The 17,010-nt window shown below is 38.8% G+C and overlaps 1 protein-coding gene across 1 annotated transcript; it reads right to left on the bottom strand.

Moving 5' to 3' along the window:
- Positions 1–7,671: 7,671 nt before the first annotated feature.
- On the bottom strand, positions 7,672–8,732 carry LOC134818595 (uncharacterized). Its single transcript, XM_063828235.1, has 3 exons — positions 8,565–8,732; positions 8,165–8,316; positions 7,672–7,887 (listed from the first exon to the last, which is right to left on the bottom strand). Exons 1-3 carry the CDS (start codon positions 8,713–8,715, stop codon positions 7,717–7,719), a joined length of 474 nt encoding a protein of 157 aa, XP_063684305.1. The 5' UTR covers positions 8,716–8,732; the 3' UTR covers positions 7,672–7,716.
- Between the last annotated feature and the right edge of the window lie 8,278 nt (positions 8,733–17,010).

The raw sequence follows: 17,010 nt of genomic DNA on the forward strand, positions 1-17,010 counted from the left end.
TATTGCCTTAATAAACAGTGCCATCTGGAGAGAAGATTTGTAGGATACAATACTTGAGTAGTTACAGTGTGCCTCGTGACGTGTAAAGCTGTAGGTACTTCGCACAACAATAGTTGGAGAACGCAACATTGTTCACACACGTTTCGTGTACCTTCTAAGCTTATCAATCACCACAGTGAATGGGATATTGACTTTGAGTAGAGGAGTAGGGAATGTTAGGACATGATTGGATCTTGTGATATAAAGTAAGAAAAGCTCATCGCATGTAATATAACTCAACAAGCTAGTATATTTTTACTACAAGCTTACAGGAAAAATGTTTTATCCTTTTATTTTGTGCTCGATAGACTCGGCCTGGGTCAGCTGCCTTATAGAGCGAAATATATGTATTCATTTCTATTTATATATAGCTTATCTTACATACCTCATATTCACGCTGTTTTCAATCTACCTTTTTGTTCGTATTGATTCGCTATCAAAGGAACAGTTTCAATATTCCGAATTATTACAACCTGTTCCTGACCATTTTTGTTCCTGACCATTTTTATGAGTGTTGTGCCTTATAACATGGTAATTGGTAAACACTAAGTTATCTGCTTACCTAGCTCATAGGCTTCCTCAAACCTGTACATCCGCTAGCTGAACGCTTTATTCAAGGAAATTTAAAATCAGTTATGTTATATAGTTTCTTGTTATCATCTATCTATTTACGATCTAGCTCCGTAATATAAATTGTACGGATTTTTATTTGCCGATAACGATAAAGGTTTTATTTAAGTATTCCCTAATCAATACTTTTACTGCATTAAAAAACATCAATCACAGCCAAAGTTATGGATAGTCATAGCGTAAATTGTATTGTGAGCTAGTTATGACGTATCATAGTGCATGACAACGCGCGTTGCTAATCTGTTCTTGCTCGCACACGTGCAATCTCTTGATGTTTACCTTTGCTAAAAAGCTAAAATAACGCTATTTTCTAACGTTTATTTTACCTCACTTTCGAGTTCGACGTTAATTATATATAATCTAAAGCTTTAATCAAAATTCTAAGAATGCCATAGCCTATTCCTATCCTTTTTTTACAACTCTGCTGAAAAAAATGGCAAGGTTTTAACTAGAACTCCATTTGCGAGCTGAAATTGGTCACGCCAGAGGGTCATTTTTAGGTCAATTTTTCGTTAAGCACTTTTCTAAGAAATTTAAACAATAATTTGTGATTTTTAGGCACTTTTCGAGAAGTAAGGATGATGAAACCTTGTCATAAGTCTCAAAAATCGACAAAGCACATTACAAACATAGTGGGTGCAGTTTAAATGTGGCAGCAGCTAGCCCAGAGCAATTACAGAATTGAAATCTTTAAAGTCAATTTGCACAAAATGAACCTTGTGTTACTTAAGCACTTTTGTCAGAAAACGGTAGGACTAAGGGGTGCACCATAAAAATAAACTTGCTCGGATTTTTAAAATTTTTGTACCATTGTTTTCTAGAGACTGTGAGAATTTTCACAATACCAAATTTGTCATACCTTTTTGGAAAAATCAGTGAGTTTCGCCTAGGTGCCATATTCGATGGTGCGCGGCTTTTGGAGCAAAATTAGCTGTAAAAGTCGCGTAATTTGACCAAATTTGACCAAATTCGTTGATTTTTGTCGTATTATTTGGATATATCTTCAGTTCCTTGAATGAGATCATTCTGAAAATTGGCGACGACCTTCCAATAGGGCTTTCACAACTGTCCGAAAAATTTGGTGGATATCGGAGTTGATATAGTGATCAAAATGGGGCAAAATACGCTGCTTTTAGCTGTAACATAATGTCTGATGGTTGGATATGCTATAAACTTTTCGGACACCTTCCTTGTAAGTCTATGAGTAAGCTTACCAATTTTTGTTGCAATCGGAGGTCGGGAAGGATACTTAATATCTATTTGTTTGAAGAAAATTGTGCTGGCCGAAATTAGCGCTAAAAAACCATCCTACAGTCGGCACGCGCGGCTCACTGTCGATGGCGCACTACCTAGTAGGACCATGTGTTAAGTCTACGGCGGCGCCCGGCCAATAGGCAGGTCACACATTTTTTGCCAGGCTTGTATAACCGCGTCATAGTACTCAAGCGAACAACCATCCCCCTGTTCGCTAGGGCCGTTACTGCAGAAAGCCTCACGTCTAGAACAATTTATCATTTGTCGCTCCTCATCCTAGAGCATCCTTGTCTCGTTACTTGTCACATGTAATTTTTCTAAAGAGGAACTGTATGGTGATATACAGAAAGAAAATCTGTAGTAGATTTTCAAAGACGACTGATAATATTGCGGACGCCACACCAGCAATATGACAACCATACCATAATCCCACATTCGCATGTACCTTTATAGTGCTTAGCACTGTCCCAACTGCCAAAATATTGCCAACACCTTTTGCCCAACAGAATTGCCAGCTACAGTTATACACTGTGCCTCAAAGAATATGGTGGAAATCACGTGAGGGTGAGATGGTAGGCCGGTATAATATGTAGTGTAGTGCTGACACCTAAACAAGGACTGAGTGCAGTAGGACGGTATTATGCAAGTGTGGAAGTGATTCATTCGGGGTATTTTTGCGATTCTGTTTAAATCACTCATCACTCTCTTCGCTAGCCTCACCACTCTTAAATCATGGTTTTCTCAGTCTACTCAACAAAATATTGTTATCAGATTACATAGGATAGTCGTATAAAATCTGACTTTTATCTCACTAATAAAGTAATAAGCCTCTCCCAACAGATTCATCACATTAAATAATAAGGATAAGTCGAAAAGGGTTCGGATCCGGAGAGGGTGCCCCCAAGGTGGTATCCTTTCCCCTTTCCTCTGGAACCTGGTAGTCGATGATCTCCTGGCCTACACCGCAAGACCAGGTTATCTGCAAGCTTTTGCGGACGATCTGATTTCTCTAGCAGAGGGGAATGATTTAGATATCATCCGCAAAACCATCAACACAATAGAAAAATGGTGCCAAACCAAAGATCTATGCATAAGCGCACTCAAAACACAAATAGTCATGTTTACCTGGAAGTGGAATAAGAAATGGACACTAAGACCTGTGGTGGTGGGTAACACCACTATAGGTCTTTCCGAATCTGCCAAATTCCTAGGAGTGACCCTCGACAGCAAGCTCAATTTTAATGAATATATCACCAATACCACCAAAAAAGCTACGGCATCCCTTATGCAATGTAAAAGAGCTGTCGGCCCCACATGGGGTATGGAGCCCCAAAATATGCAAATGGATGTACACCGCTGTCATCAGACCTATCCTATCATAATGCTGTAGTATATAGATTAGGGCAATCCAAACAGATACCAACGCGAGGAAGTTCAAAAGAGTTCAGGCATTGGCATTGAGAATGATGTCTGGTGCCATGCCTATTGCCTAATACTCCCTTCATCGCACTGAACCACCTCACTAACACTTCAGAAATCATACTTTTCCTGAGAGGCGAAGCAGCAAAGGGTACTGCCAGGCTTCAAGCCTATGGTAGCCTAACCCTCGAAACTATCGCCCCCAGAAAATGTACCATCACAACTCACACCACTATCAACAAACAATTCATGGTAGACCTCAACATACCACCCAAAGCAGAGAGAGACCTATCTAATCTATACCTACCATGATGCTTGAACGACGCTTCACGGTCACCACTCCTGAAGCTGACAACATTGAATATAGAGGCTCACTCCAAAACACCATCGACAACATACCCAGTGAAACCATCACAAAGCTACACAGACGGGTCACGCACAGACTCGGGTAGCGGGGCTGGTTATATTATCACCACTGACAACAACATCACTACACTAAAAGAAAGATCATTCAAGCTTCCCGATTATTGCACCGTTTATCGAAGCTTGTAAATATCTCTCAACTTATACCAACACACACATCATCATATGGTCAGACAGTCTCTCCTCTATTCAAGCTATATCCTCACCCTCAACGAGGAGTAGAACTAATAGAGACTGTTACGACACCCTCAATACACTCGGATCCACTAACACCTTAGAGATCAGATGGATAGCTGCACACATCGGATTGTGGGGTAATGAAAAAGCAGATGATCTGGCCAAAATTGGCACAACCAGTGAATCCACTTTGAATTGCCCAATTCCACAATCTTACATCAAACGCCTGATCGACGACAAAGTCACCAAACTTAATCAAGAATCATGGATTACTGATGGTCCTAGACACACTAAACTGACACTTGGACACAAAATCATCAACATCATCAAAAATGTCAACACTACACTCAGTAACAAAAGACAAAATTACAGAACTGCAGTGCACCTATTCACGGGACATTCATGTGGCCTTAACAAACACCTACATACCATTCGCAAATTAGACACACGTGCTTGTGGAGACTGTCTCACACTTTCTTGGACAGTGCCCGGCTATTGCCCAAATAAGAGGTCAATATTTCCGGGACTACTACCTCTCTGTCAATGACATATTCGACAACCAAAACATCTCCACCATCGTCAACTCCCTGCCGAACCTACCTAAAGTAACCTAAAGTAAGTAACTACTCACGAAGTACTGTACACGATGTTTTCAACCCACGAGTCACTAGTCAAAGAGCAAGCTCAACTGACGGCTCCCAGATGGCGTATGCACATGTAGGTGAATCAGTCTGATCAAGTAGTTGGTTGGGCTGTGATTGTATCAACCCTGAGTACCCAGCAAGCAGATATTTGAATTGACTAGATTTCCACTGGTCAGCGATTCGGAAAATCATGGGCCAGCATAGTGCCAGGGGCGGGTATGATCCGTCAACCTCCGAGTTACATGCCGGGTGCTCTACCAATTGAGCTACCGGCCCTATTCAGCTCAGGAAGTAATCCACAGGAATTAATCCACATATGTATAACTACACTCTCTAAGCCACAAGAGATTCCAGATCAAATATTGGCACACACTAATCACTATGTAAAGCTATGGCTCAATGGCTGTCTACTTCATATTAACCTCGATCAAACTTTTTTCTACGGTTTCTTTACGTTAGTTCGGTTTGTTATCATTTATTTCTTTGCTTCATGTAACAATATCTCCGCCAGGTTTAGGTATAACCCAACCTTGATCTGAGGATCTGATACCACGGCCATAAAGTAGAACACGGCATGAGTAACAAAAATGAGGGTTCATCTTCAAGCAGCATCATTAAAGAGGTAAACAACGACATTGAAAAGATAAACAGCGACAATGAAGAAGAAAACAGCGTCCTTGAAGAGGTGAACAACGAGATTGAAAAGGTAAACAGCGACAATGAAGAGGAAAACAGCGACAATGAAGAAGTGAACAACGACATTGAAAAGGTAAACAGCGACAATGAAGAGGAAAACAGCGACAATGAAGAGGTTAACAACGACATTGAAAAGGTATACTCAGACTTGGAGATCTCGTCATCGAGTAGTAAAAGTGGACAGTTAGAGACCAGCACTCCAGATGAAACCATGAGCTATGACGATATTAACGATGAAAGTAGAGATGAAGATGAAGAAAAGAATGATATGAGAAATGCAACTTGTTACGTTTGCGGCAAATTTTGGAGACCAAATTCTACTCAAATCTCTTGTACTATTGCTAAGTGCCCGAACAAAGCCCATCGAATGTGCGCCAAAATATCTCAGATTGATTTAAAAAAAGGAAGGGTCCATTCGAAATGCTATCCTTGTAAAGGCGAACCAATACCGACCCTTAAAAAAAGCAGCTGCCTCGTGTGTTCGGGAACTATAGGGCAAAAAGTCAATCGAATGACGTGTCAAAGTCAAACATGCAAGAATGAATGCCATTTCAAATGCACAACACTGCAGCGGGGTCGTTACGAATACTTGTACTGTAATAATGCTTGGGAGTGTGACACAGACGATTGTAAGAAAAAACCCCGTCCAGAATCTGGTACCATCCGGCAGCCCAATCTCAAATTTCTACAATGGAACGCAAGGGGCATCAACAACAAAACTGTGAAACTCAGCAAGCTAATGAAGAAGGAAAATGTAAATATAGTTCTTATCCAAGAAACTAAGCTTACGGACAATTGTATAATAACTCCAGAAATACCCGGATACAAAGTTGAAAGAAAGGATAGGCTCCTAAGGCCCGGCTATATAAGTAAGGGTGGAGCCGGTGGAGGACTGATTATGTACATAAAAGAAGATCTGAATTTCAAGATAAAAAAAGGCGATGAACTTGACACAGAAAATATAGAAACCCTCAGTGTCAGCATCCAGCAAAAGAACGGAAAATGGTTTGATATAACAAATGTTTACTACCCTGGGCCTAAATTTAAAAGTAATCGCTCTGACGAGGCAAATTGCTCTGACCAGGCAAATTGCTCTGACGAGGCAAATTGGTCTGACGAGGCAAATTGCTCTGACGAGGCAAATTGTTCTGACGAGGCAAATATCGATTGGATCCCTGCATCCAACAACTGCGTGATTGCTGGTGATTTTAATGCCCACAATAACCTATGGGACAAACAACCTGAAAACATCATGGGCGACAAAATTATTCAATTTATGAAAGATAAAGATATGGTTTGCTGCAATGACGGATCACCCACGTTTGTACATGGGTAAGTGAGCGCTAAGATAAAATGGCCATTGGGTTTTATTAGGACAAATTGACAAAAAAATTACATTTCTGGTGAATGAGAAACTAAATCGTGCATGATTGTAATTTGTAAACGTTCATAATTTATAAATGCATGCTGTTCGATCCGTGTGAATTATAAAAGTATAAACAAAAGGTTGAATTTTACTTTTTTGAACAGATGTAAGTTTTGCAAAACCACATTGCAGCCAGTTGTTGCAATTTTTAATTACGGTTTTATTTTTATTTTTATTTTCTACAGGGAGAGGAGAAGGAGAAGCGCTACCACCGAGGGTAAAAGTTCCCCTGACATAACTTTGGTCTCCAAAACCCTTGAAGACTCATTCAAGTGGCAGACTGCTGAAAACATAGGTTCAGACCACCTACCTATCATATTTGAAATCACAGGAGATGAAAATGAAGTAGAACTTGATAGGAACTTATTTGAGGTTTAAGTCGATGAATAACTGGACATAACATTGTAGGTTACATATGGGTAAAGAGACACAATTTATTTGCAGAATTTTATCGCAACTTAATCATTTTTATTGCGATTAAACAATAATTTCAGACTGATTTTTATTTTGTAAGATACTGACGCACGTTTTAAATTTCTAACCTAGAAAAATTTGAACATATTTCTTAATTTTTCTTATGTTAATTAATGGTAGTGAACCGCCAGTAAATACTATACGAATTTTCGATTATTATTCATCTGATAATTTACAAACAGAATAAACACTTTTTAATCGATGATAAGAAAATATTACAATTACAATAATTATAAATTGATTTAGTTTTTCAAAATAAAACTTTTGATACAATTAAAAAATGTTTTTTTGTTTTAACCAATAAAAAGTTTCCTTTCAAGAACTTACTGATGAGATAAAATTACAACAATCAGCTCCTCAGTGGCGTAACGTTGCCCGGGGCGTTACGCCACTGGCTCTTCTTATAGTTTTAACTTGCCCAACAATAGATTAATTTAAATTCAATTATACCTTTAAGTCATCATCATGATTATGCATGCGTAATACTACCAAACGTGACGCTCGCGTTCAAAATGTTCAACATATTTGCTCCGTTTAATTGAGCGAACAGAACATGAAAACAGCGATATCATAGTAGCCAGCCTCGCCCATGTTCAGCCCCTTAACCATGTCCCTCCACCAGGCCCAGTGGTCCGCACTGTCCAGCAGAACTGCGGCTGTTCCTTCGTCACCGTCAGTCATTACTTTTGCTACATCCTCCAGTATCTAAAATTGGGTTTGTTTTAGAAAAAAAGGTGAATTGCTGACGTTTAATTTTGAACGTCTTTTAAATGTTCCCTGACACACGTACTGATGTGAATTTTAAAGCTTGCGCTAAAAACGAATCAGCTGCCAGATTGAAAATTTTCGGCTTTTTGTTTGACAACCCTTCCCCATCAATCGAGTAAATAGGACTTATAAAATTACGGCAGTCTACAAATTAATCAATTTAATGAATCGATAGTAATATGAATCAATTATTATTAATTAAATCGTCTCTTACCTCCAAATCACCGAGGTCGAAGTCCAGTTTACGGAAATCTGGGCGAGGAGTCCTCAGATAGTCAATATTGGAATTATCCCCCCAGCAAAAATCGTAGTCGTTATCATACTCCTCATCCATGCTTCGTTTAGCTCTTCCCTCTTTGGACAAATCTGGGAGTTTTAGTTCAGTATAAACACCAAATATTAATGTTCCATCGTACAAGACTGAAAGATTATTAAGCAAATTTTAAATTTTCACTAAAAAATTTTTTTCTAAGTCTAATTTTTTTTTTCCCGTTTTTAAACTAGCATCTAATATTGATTCGGATAAAAAAGTGTTTAGTTCGTGCCAGTACGAAACACTTAAGTTTAGATAAGACTGTTATGAACCTAGCCAAAACACCTAAACCTATACTCACAACGAGCGGTAATAGTTTCATTTCCCGAAGTAATTCCAGGGTATCGTAGCTTGAAAGCAAGAAAATGAAAATAATTCAGCACATCGTTATTCTCAACGTCAGTCACACAAGCGCAAATATCTGACTGCGGGTCCAAAAGCCGCGCGATCATCTTGTAGCTCCGAGCGACACTATCCCACATCTTCGACATGTGAAGAACGTGGGTTAACTTCACTAAGATGTTTTGGTTCCTTGACCCCCAGCCGGTTCGGTTCATTTTCCGCATTACCTGGACAGAGTTATTAATTTTGTTAAAAATACAGTAGAGCTTTATCCAGGTGCTCAACTATAGTAGCATGATCTGACGAAACTACCGGTAGTTAGTAGTTACCTAACTTAGTACAGTTTTATTTGATCAATAATAATACAATAAGTAGGTTATAACTTGTAATAAAAGTATCAGCAATAATCTAAAATAACAATTTAATCGGAAAGCTGAGTTCCCACCTTCAACTTCAAGCGTGCAACAAACCTGTTGGGATGTGCTATGTACTACCCGATGCTCCTGAATGCCCAAAATCTGTACGCCACTATCCCTCATGCATACACGGACACCCAGCTCATCCCTCTTGTATTGTTCTCTTATTGTTCGTACATTAAGAGTTCCTACAAGAATTTCCTTCTGGCCACGTAGTAGTAGGGTACCAGCCTTTGCTTGAAAGAGTTGGAGCAGGAAATTTGGGTGTGACCCGCCGGTCGAGAGATTAAGGTGTGTGCCCGAGGTAAATACCCCACACACCACTGCTGTTTTCTGACAAAAGTGCTTAAGTAACATTTTGGAAATTTCGGGTTTTTTGGTCTAACTTTTGTTTTTGGGTCAAGAACTATCCCTGAGGACCATTGGATACATTCGCCGACCCCCCGAAACCCCCTTTTTGGAACCCCCTAAAATGCAAAAATTGGTCATTTTTCTGAGAAAAGTGCTGAAGTAACATTTTGGAAAACGGGTGCCGTTTATTTCAAAAATGGTGCCATTTGGGGAACTGAAAATGGTGGCATTGTTTTCTTCGTCCAAAACTGGCCTAGTGACGGCAATTTGGTGATCGTGGGTCTTTTGGCCTGGAAAAAAACAATTTATTGCACTTAAGCACTTTTGTGAAAACGAGCTCGATTTCTCACAAAAGTGCTTAATATAAGTGCCATTATACTTTTAATTAAATGTTGATTCTGTCAACTGAAGCTATATAATCGGTACTTACAAATCTAAATTTTCACGACGGATCGATTGGTGATGGTCATAAACTTCAGGAATGCTAGCTTCGCCGTCAAAATTGCCGATTTGTCAATGCAGAACCTTTCAAAATATACTTCAAAATTTGCTTTAAAATTTGTATTCTCTAATCAGTTGAGACTGCAGATTTTTAGCTAGCCTGACCTAAAATGAAGCAAATTGCTATTGCTGGGAGGAAAGATGAGAACGTATTTTCAACTTTTCAACCTGGGTCAAAGCTATAAGGTATTTTGCTGAAGGGAGAATTGGTGAAAGCCGGGAAATCATTTTGTGGGCAGACAATTGTTCCGCTCACAAGAAATACTGGACGCTTTTCACTGCGCTATGTTCGCTCATAAACAGCCATGACCTCGGGCTTGACACGATAACAGTGAAATATCTGGAGCCAAGCCATACGTTCATGAGCGCTGACTCGTTCCACCATAAAGTGGAATTGTTCATAGAACAGTGCGGACAGCTACATAATTATGTCTTGAGGACTTTGGTGGTGCTGTGGAAAAGGTGGGTACCGCTGTTTCTATGGCCTGTTCGGACTTTCATTCTTGGCCTATAAGGTCATATGGGACAAGCAACCGCTGCAAAACAGAAAGACCACTGCTCGATCAGAAGGTGAAGGTTATCGGGTTTTAGTGGGGCTCGGTCCAAATGGAATGGAAATCAGAGCACAACGAGGTTTCCTTCCGTTCTGCTCCATTTCTGCGACAGAAAGAAAAGAGATTGATCCGGTTAGGTATAATCATAGCTTTCCCACAAAATCAATCACTGGGTATAGTAAGCGCTAAAAAGAAAGATATCGTTTAAAAACTTTGTAGACTTATGAGCCCCCGATTTTTTCGTCAAGTTTTAAATATAAATAGATATATTCTCGATAGTATTGCCTGAATAAATAGTATCTGGAGAGAAGATTTGTAGGATACAATACTTGAGTAGGAACAGTGTGCCTCGTGACGTGTAAAGCTGTAGGTACTTCGCACGACAATAGCTGGATAACGCAACATTGTTCACACACGTTTCGTGTGCCTACTTAGCTTATCAATTACAGTGAATGGGATATTGACTTTGAGTAGGGAATGTTAGGACATGATTGGATCTTGTGATATATAAACTTATAAAGTAAGAATAGCTCATCGCATGTAATACTCAACAAGCTAGTATATTTTTACTACAAGCTTACAGGAAAAATGTTTCATCCTTTTATTTTGTGCTCGATAGATTCGGCCTGGGTCAGCTGCCTTATACTCTTATAGAGTTATAGAGTTATAGAGTGAAACATATCTATTTATTTCTATAGCTGATGATCAAAGGGACAGTTTCAATATTCCGCATTATTACAACCTGTTCCTGACCATACATTTTTCTTGTACGATAAAGCTTTTTTCGAGTATGAGTGTTGTGCCTTATAAAGTGATAACTTTATAACATGGTAAACACTAATTTATCTGCTTACCTAGCTCATAGGCTTCCTCAAACCTGTACATCCGCTAGCTGAACGCTTTATTTAAGGAAATTTAAAATTAGTTATGTTATAGTTTCTTGTTATCATCTATCTATCTACGATCTAGCTCCGCGTCCGTAATATAAATTGTATGGATTTTTATTTGCCGATAACGATAAAGGTTTTATTTAAGTATTCCCTAATCGATACTTTTACTGCATCAAAAAAACATCAATCACAACCAAAGTTATGGATAGTCATAGCGTAAATTGTAATGTGAGCTAGTTATGACGTATCATAGACTTAGAGCATGACAAGTGACAACGCGCGTTGCTAATCTGTTCTTGCTCGCGCACGTGCAATTTCTTGATGTTGCTAAGTAACGACGCTGTTTACCTTTGCTAATAATAACATAACGCCATAATTCTAACGTTTATTTTACCTCACTTCCGACGTTGATTATAGAAAATCTTAAGCCTTAATCAAAATTCTAAGAATGCTATAGCCTATTCCTATCCTTTTTTTTACAACTTTGCTAAAAATGGCGAGGTTTCAACTCCATTTGCGAGCTGAAAGTGGTCACGGCAGAGGGTCATTTTTAGGTCAATTTTCAGCGTTTTTTCTTCCCCGTTGCCGGGGGGAATTCGTTAATTTTTAGAATATCTTAAACAATAATCTCAGTGTTTGTGTGTGTCTGTGCGTGTGTAATTTCCGGTCGGTTATATTAAAAAACGGTAAGAGTTACGGGATTGGTTTTTTCGGTATAGTGCTTACAAAACTCTGACGAAGCCCATAAGCACATTTTTTCTAAATCGGCCGGTGGTAAGTGATTTAATTTATGGTTTTGTACCACAAATTTTACATAAAATGGCTTGAGCAGCTTAATCAAGAAAACGGTAAGAGTTACGGGGCTCGCTCTCTCTCTCATTACTCTACATTACTGCATAATATGTAGCTGCATAAGTAAATCATAATTGGGTTATTCAGGTAATAATCGCTGTAATGTTATACTATAAGCTTATTAGGGGAGGGGCCGGCACTGTTTGGGGTCTGTTTGGACTGCACAGAGAGAGTTCATACGACAATAGGACAATGTTATGCGTGTTTTCAAATATAATAGGCAGGACGCAGGTGTGGTGCGGAGTTAACAAGGGTTAATTTATAAAACGATTTAAATAAAAATGGAAAGCGGTTCAAGACGGGAGTGATGAGGTGTAATAGTCGGTGTTCAGACCTTATGATCATGGAATGTGGTGCCCAATAATGACTTAGTGACTTAATTATCCACGAGAAAGAACTGATTGTGAGATTATTGTTTAAGATACTATTGGATACGTGAGGGCACTCCGAATAGAATTGCTCACCTAATGCGGGTTTTGGCTCAGCGGGTTTAATTACTCCTATACCTTTTTAACTGCAGCAGTGAAATCCCGGCCGAAGGCCGGGTTACACTAGTAATATAAATAATTCGCAAAACCTTGGCCTTAATTTACTTCTTAATTTAATTTCTATAGAAAGAAACTTATTTATTGTTATCCCGTACTATCACTAATCGACTCTTCGTCAAAACAAGCGTCAAAATGCTGGTAGAATTCCGATTCGAAAACAAAATTTTATCACGTTGCCACTATTTTTTAATCCGCTGGGGAGAAGGGAGTGTTTTGGTGTTATTTGACCATCACCAATCAATTTGTAGTAAAATTTTAGGTCAGAATGATTGCAGATAATTTCCCACTAATGTTGGTGCACTTAAGCACTTTTCTCAGAAAACGAAATATTAAAATTTTTTATTTCAGCGTGTCCCAATATTACAACTTTACAACCAGTGTTTCATCAAAACAGTATAAGGCTAATTTTTCATCTAATTTATTTCGATGACCAATGATTTGAACGGGTCATTTTCATCAGAACATGGAGTTTTTTGCCGATGTGGCAGTACTTAAGCACTTTTCTAAGAAATTCAAGCTATAATTTGTGATTTTGAGGCACTTTTCGAGAAGTTACGATGATGAAACCTTGTCATAAGTCTCAAAAGTCGACAAAGCACCTTAGATGAATAGTGGGTGCAGTTTAAATTTGACAGCAGCAGCTAGCCCAGAGCAATTACAGAATTGAAATCTTTAAATTCAATTTGCACAAAATGAACCTTGTGTTACTCAAGCACTTTTGTCAGAAAACGGAAGTATAATCTTATAATGCACATGACTTGTGGTTGTGGGTCGTCAACCTACTACTCTCTTTGTCACTCCTTTATTTTTGTTTGCTCTTTTCATACTCCGATCTGCGTCACTAGCTGTACCATGTTTACACTGTATTAAATTATAACAATGAGTTCTGTTGAACGTTCCGTGTTCACGCAAGATCTTGTAATCTCTTATCACTTTATCAGCACCGAGTGTTAACTGCAGCATACTTCAGCAGTTTACTGGGCTCGATTTCCGCGGCTATATATCTCAAGGACTTTTCGGTGAAACATTTTCGTTTCTAATTTGATGGAATAGTCTGTAGCGCTTACCCACTTCAAAGACCGAGCAACTATCACTACCCATGGGTAGTCACAGCATGCCGTTTCAAAATGCAATTTAAGCTATGATTACATCACTCATATCACGTGAATGATGAGGCCAGTAGCATAACAATTGTACTAACGAATTTTAGGTGATTTTTAAGACTGAAGTGTTCATTTTCCTAAACTCCAGTGTGCACACTATGCACTATGCAGGGGTCTAATAAAGTAGGGACTTACTGCTTAGAGTTAGGGAGCCTTTTGTGATGTATACTGGCATATAATAGGCATTATTTATTTTCTCAGTTTTTATATTTTATTCATTGCTTATTTTCTCAGTTTTTAGATTTTATTCATTACTTTATTGCTGGGTATAGTTCCCATTTCCCATTTAGATTAATTGTCAATTTTCGGGATTAGGGTACAAACTTTATGTGCTATATTTGCAAATTGCTGTCGAGCGTGCTAAATCAGTAATCACTCTACACTCGATCTTCGAGCCCACGACAGTTGAGACCAACCTGAATCGATGTATTTGCGGACGCTGATTCAGAATCACCCCATGACATAGGGTTAAAATGCGCCCCAGTACCCAGGCAAGACATTGGCGAAAAACTGTCTCGATCACGTGTTATAACCATATAGAAGTGTGTCCAATTCCTTGTTAGGGTTAGGGTTTCAGCATATGATTTTTTTGGGATCGGGTTAGGGTTAGAGTTGGGATCAGATTAGATGGTTATGATTTTAAATAGTCGTTCAGGGCCAGCTAGAGAACGGTTTGGAAAAGTCACGTGACAGTCGAGTGTATAATAGTGATTAATCATCATCTAATTGCTGTGGGTATCAGTGAAAGTGCGCTATGATTACTCCACAGCTATTAATCCACATATGTATAACTACACTCTCTAAGCCACAAGAGATTCCAGATCAAATATTGGCACACACTAATCACTATGTAAAGCTATGGCTCAATGGCTGTCTACTTCATATTAACCTCAATCAAACTTTTTTCTACGGTTTCTTTACGTTAGTTCGGTTTGTTATCATTTATTTCTTTGCTTCATGTAACAATATCTCCGCCAGGTTTAGGTATAACCCAACCTTGATCTGAGGATCTGACACCACGGTCATAAAGTAGAACACGGCATGAGTAAAAAGAATGAGGGTTCATCTTCGAGCAGCGACATTGGAGATGTAAACAGCGGATTAAACAAATTACACATTGATGTTGATAAAGTTGATAAAGTTGATAAAGAAGGAACTAATTTGGACTCGGAGATCTCGTCATCGAGTTGTAAAAGTGGAAATGAAGATATAAACGATAAAAGTAGAGTTGGAGATGGAGAAAAGAAAGAAACTTGTGTTTCTTGTGAACAAATTATTAGGAAAACATCCGAAGAATACACACCAGTATCCTGCAAGGAACCTGGATGTATCCTGAAAAGTCACAAAATAGAGAAATGTAGTGGTCTCAATAGATTAGAACAGCAGAAAGGCGTCTGGATGTGCTATAATCATGGAGGAAAGGATATGAGAAGAAGCCCAGTAATACAGGTACCGACAGAAGAACAGAAAAATGCAACTTGTTACATTTGCGGCAGGAAACCAAAATCTGGTTCTACTCTAATCCCTTGCGATAAGTGCCCGAACACCGCCAACCCAAGTTGCACCGACTTATCTTTCTATGATGTCAAAAAAGCAAGGGACAATAAGACCGGATGGACCTGCAAACGCTGTAAAGGCGAACCGATACCGAGCCTTAAACAAAGCAGCTGCCTCGTGTGTTCGAAAACTATACGTACAGGAGACAATCGAATGATGTGTAAAACATGCAAGAAAGAATGCCTTTTAAAATGCACAGGGAACCAGGAGGATCGTAACAAATACTTGCGCGATGAAAATGCTTGGGAGTGTGACGATTGTTTTGAATTACCCCGGCCAGAATCTGATACCATCCAGCCCAACCTCAAATTTCTACAATGGAACGCAAGGGGTATCAACACAAACACCGAGAAACTTAGCGCGCTAATGAGGAAGGAAAATGTAAATATAGTTCTTATCCAAGAAACTAAGCTCACGACCAATTGTACAAGAACTCCAGAAATGCACGGATACAAAGTTGAAAGAAAGGATAGGCCCGGCAATATAAGTCAGGGTGGAGGACTGATTATGTACATAAAAGAAGATATGAATTTCAAAAGAAAAACAGACGTTGAACTTGACAGAGGAAATGTAGAAACCCTCAGTGTCAGCATCCAGCAAAAGAACGGAATATGGTTTGATATAACAAATGTTTACTACCCTGGGCCCCAACCTGGGAGTAATTCGCCTGACGAGGCAAATATCGATTGGATCCTTGCATCCAACAACTGCGTGATTGCTGGTGATTTTAATGCCCACAATAACCTATGGGACGAACAACCTGAAAACATCATGGGCGACAAAATTATTCAATTTATGAAAGATAAAGATATGGTTTGCTGCAATGACGGATCACCCACGTTTGTACATGGGTAAGTGAGCGCTAAGATGAAATGGCCGTTGGGTTTCATTAGGACAAATTGACAAAAAATTACATTTCTGGTGAATGAGAAACTAAATCGTGCATGATTGTAAACGTCCATAATTTATAAATGCATGCTGTTTGATCCGTGTGAATTATAAGCAATAAGGTTACATTTGTACTTTTTGAACAGATGCAAGTTTTGCAAAACCAGATTGCAGCCAGTTGTTGCAATTTTTAATTACGGTTTTATTTTTATTTTTATTTTCTACAGGGAGAGGAGAAGGAGAAGCGCTACCACCGAGGGTAAAAGTTCCCCTGACATAACTTTGGTCTCCAAAACCCTTGAAGACTCATTCAAGTGGCAGACTGCTGAAAACATAGGTTCAGACCACCTACCTATCATATTTGAAATCACAGGAGATGAAAATGAAGTAGAACTTGATAGGAACTTATTTGAGGTTTAAGTCGATGAATAACTGGACATAACATTGTAGATTACATATGGGTAAAGAGACACAATTTATTTGCAGAATTTTATCGCAACTTAATCATTTTTATTGCGATTAAACAATAATTTCAGACTGATTTTTATTTTGTAAGATACTGACTTGACATATTCATGGCCGTTTAGAAACGGACTGTTGTTGTTTTTCTTAACATGGTCATCTTTGAGCAGATGAGTCATCAGTCAACAGCGTACAAGTATAAGCAGTGAAAGATTAAACAGAT

Source organism: Bolinopsis microptera, chromosome 7, assembly GCF_026151205.1.
Source record: "Bolinopsis microptera isolate Bmic1 chromosome 7, MBARI_Bmic_1.0, whole genome shotgun sequence".
Lineage (NCBI taxonomy): Eukaryota > Metazoa > Ctenophora > Tentaculata > Lobata > Bolinopsidae > Bolinopsis > Bolinopsis microptera.

Excerpts from the sequence above, each read along its gene's own strand:
- LOC134818595 (XM_063828235.1), bottom strand. The coding sequence starts at position 8,715 with ATGATCGCGCGGCTTTTGGACCCGCAGTCAGATATTTGCGCTTGTGTG. Across the intron at positions 8,317-8,564 it reads TGAAACTATTACCGCTCGTT|ATTTGTCCAAAGAGGGAAGA; the intron begins GTGAGTATAGGT and ends TAAAACTCCCAG. Across the intron at positions 7,888-8,164 it reads TCGACCTCGGTGATTTGGAG|ATACTGGAGGATGTAGCAAA; the intron begins GTAAGAGACGAT and ends ACCCAATTTTAG.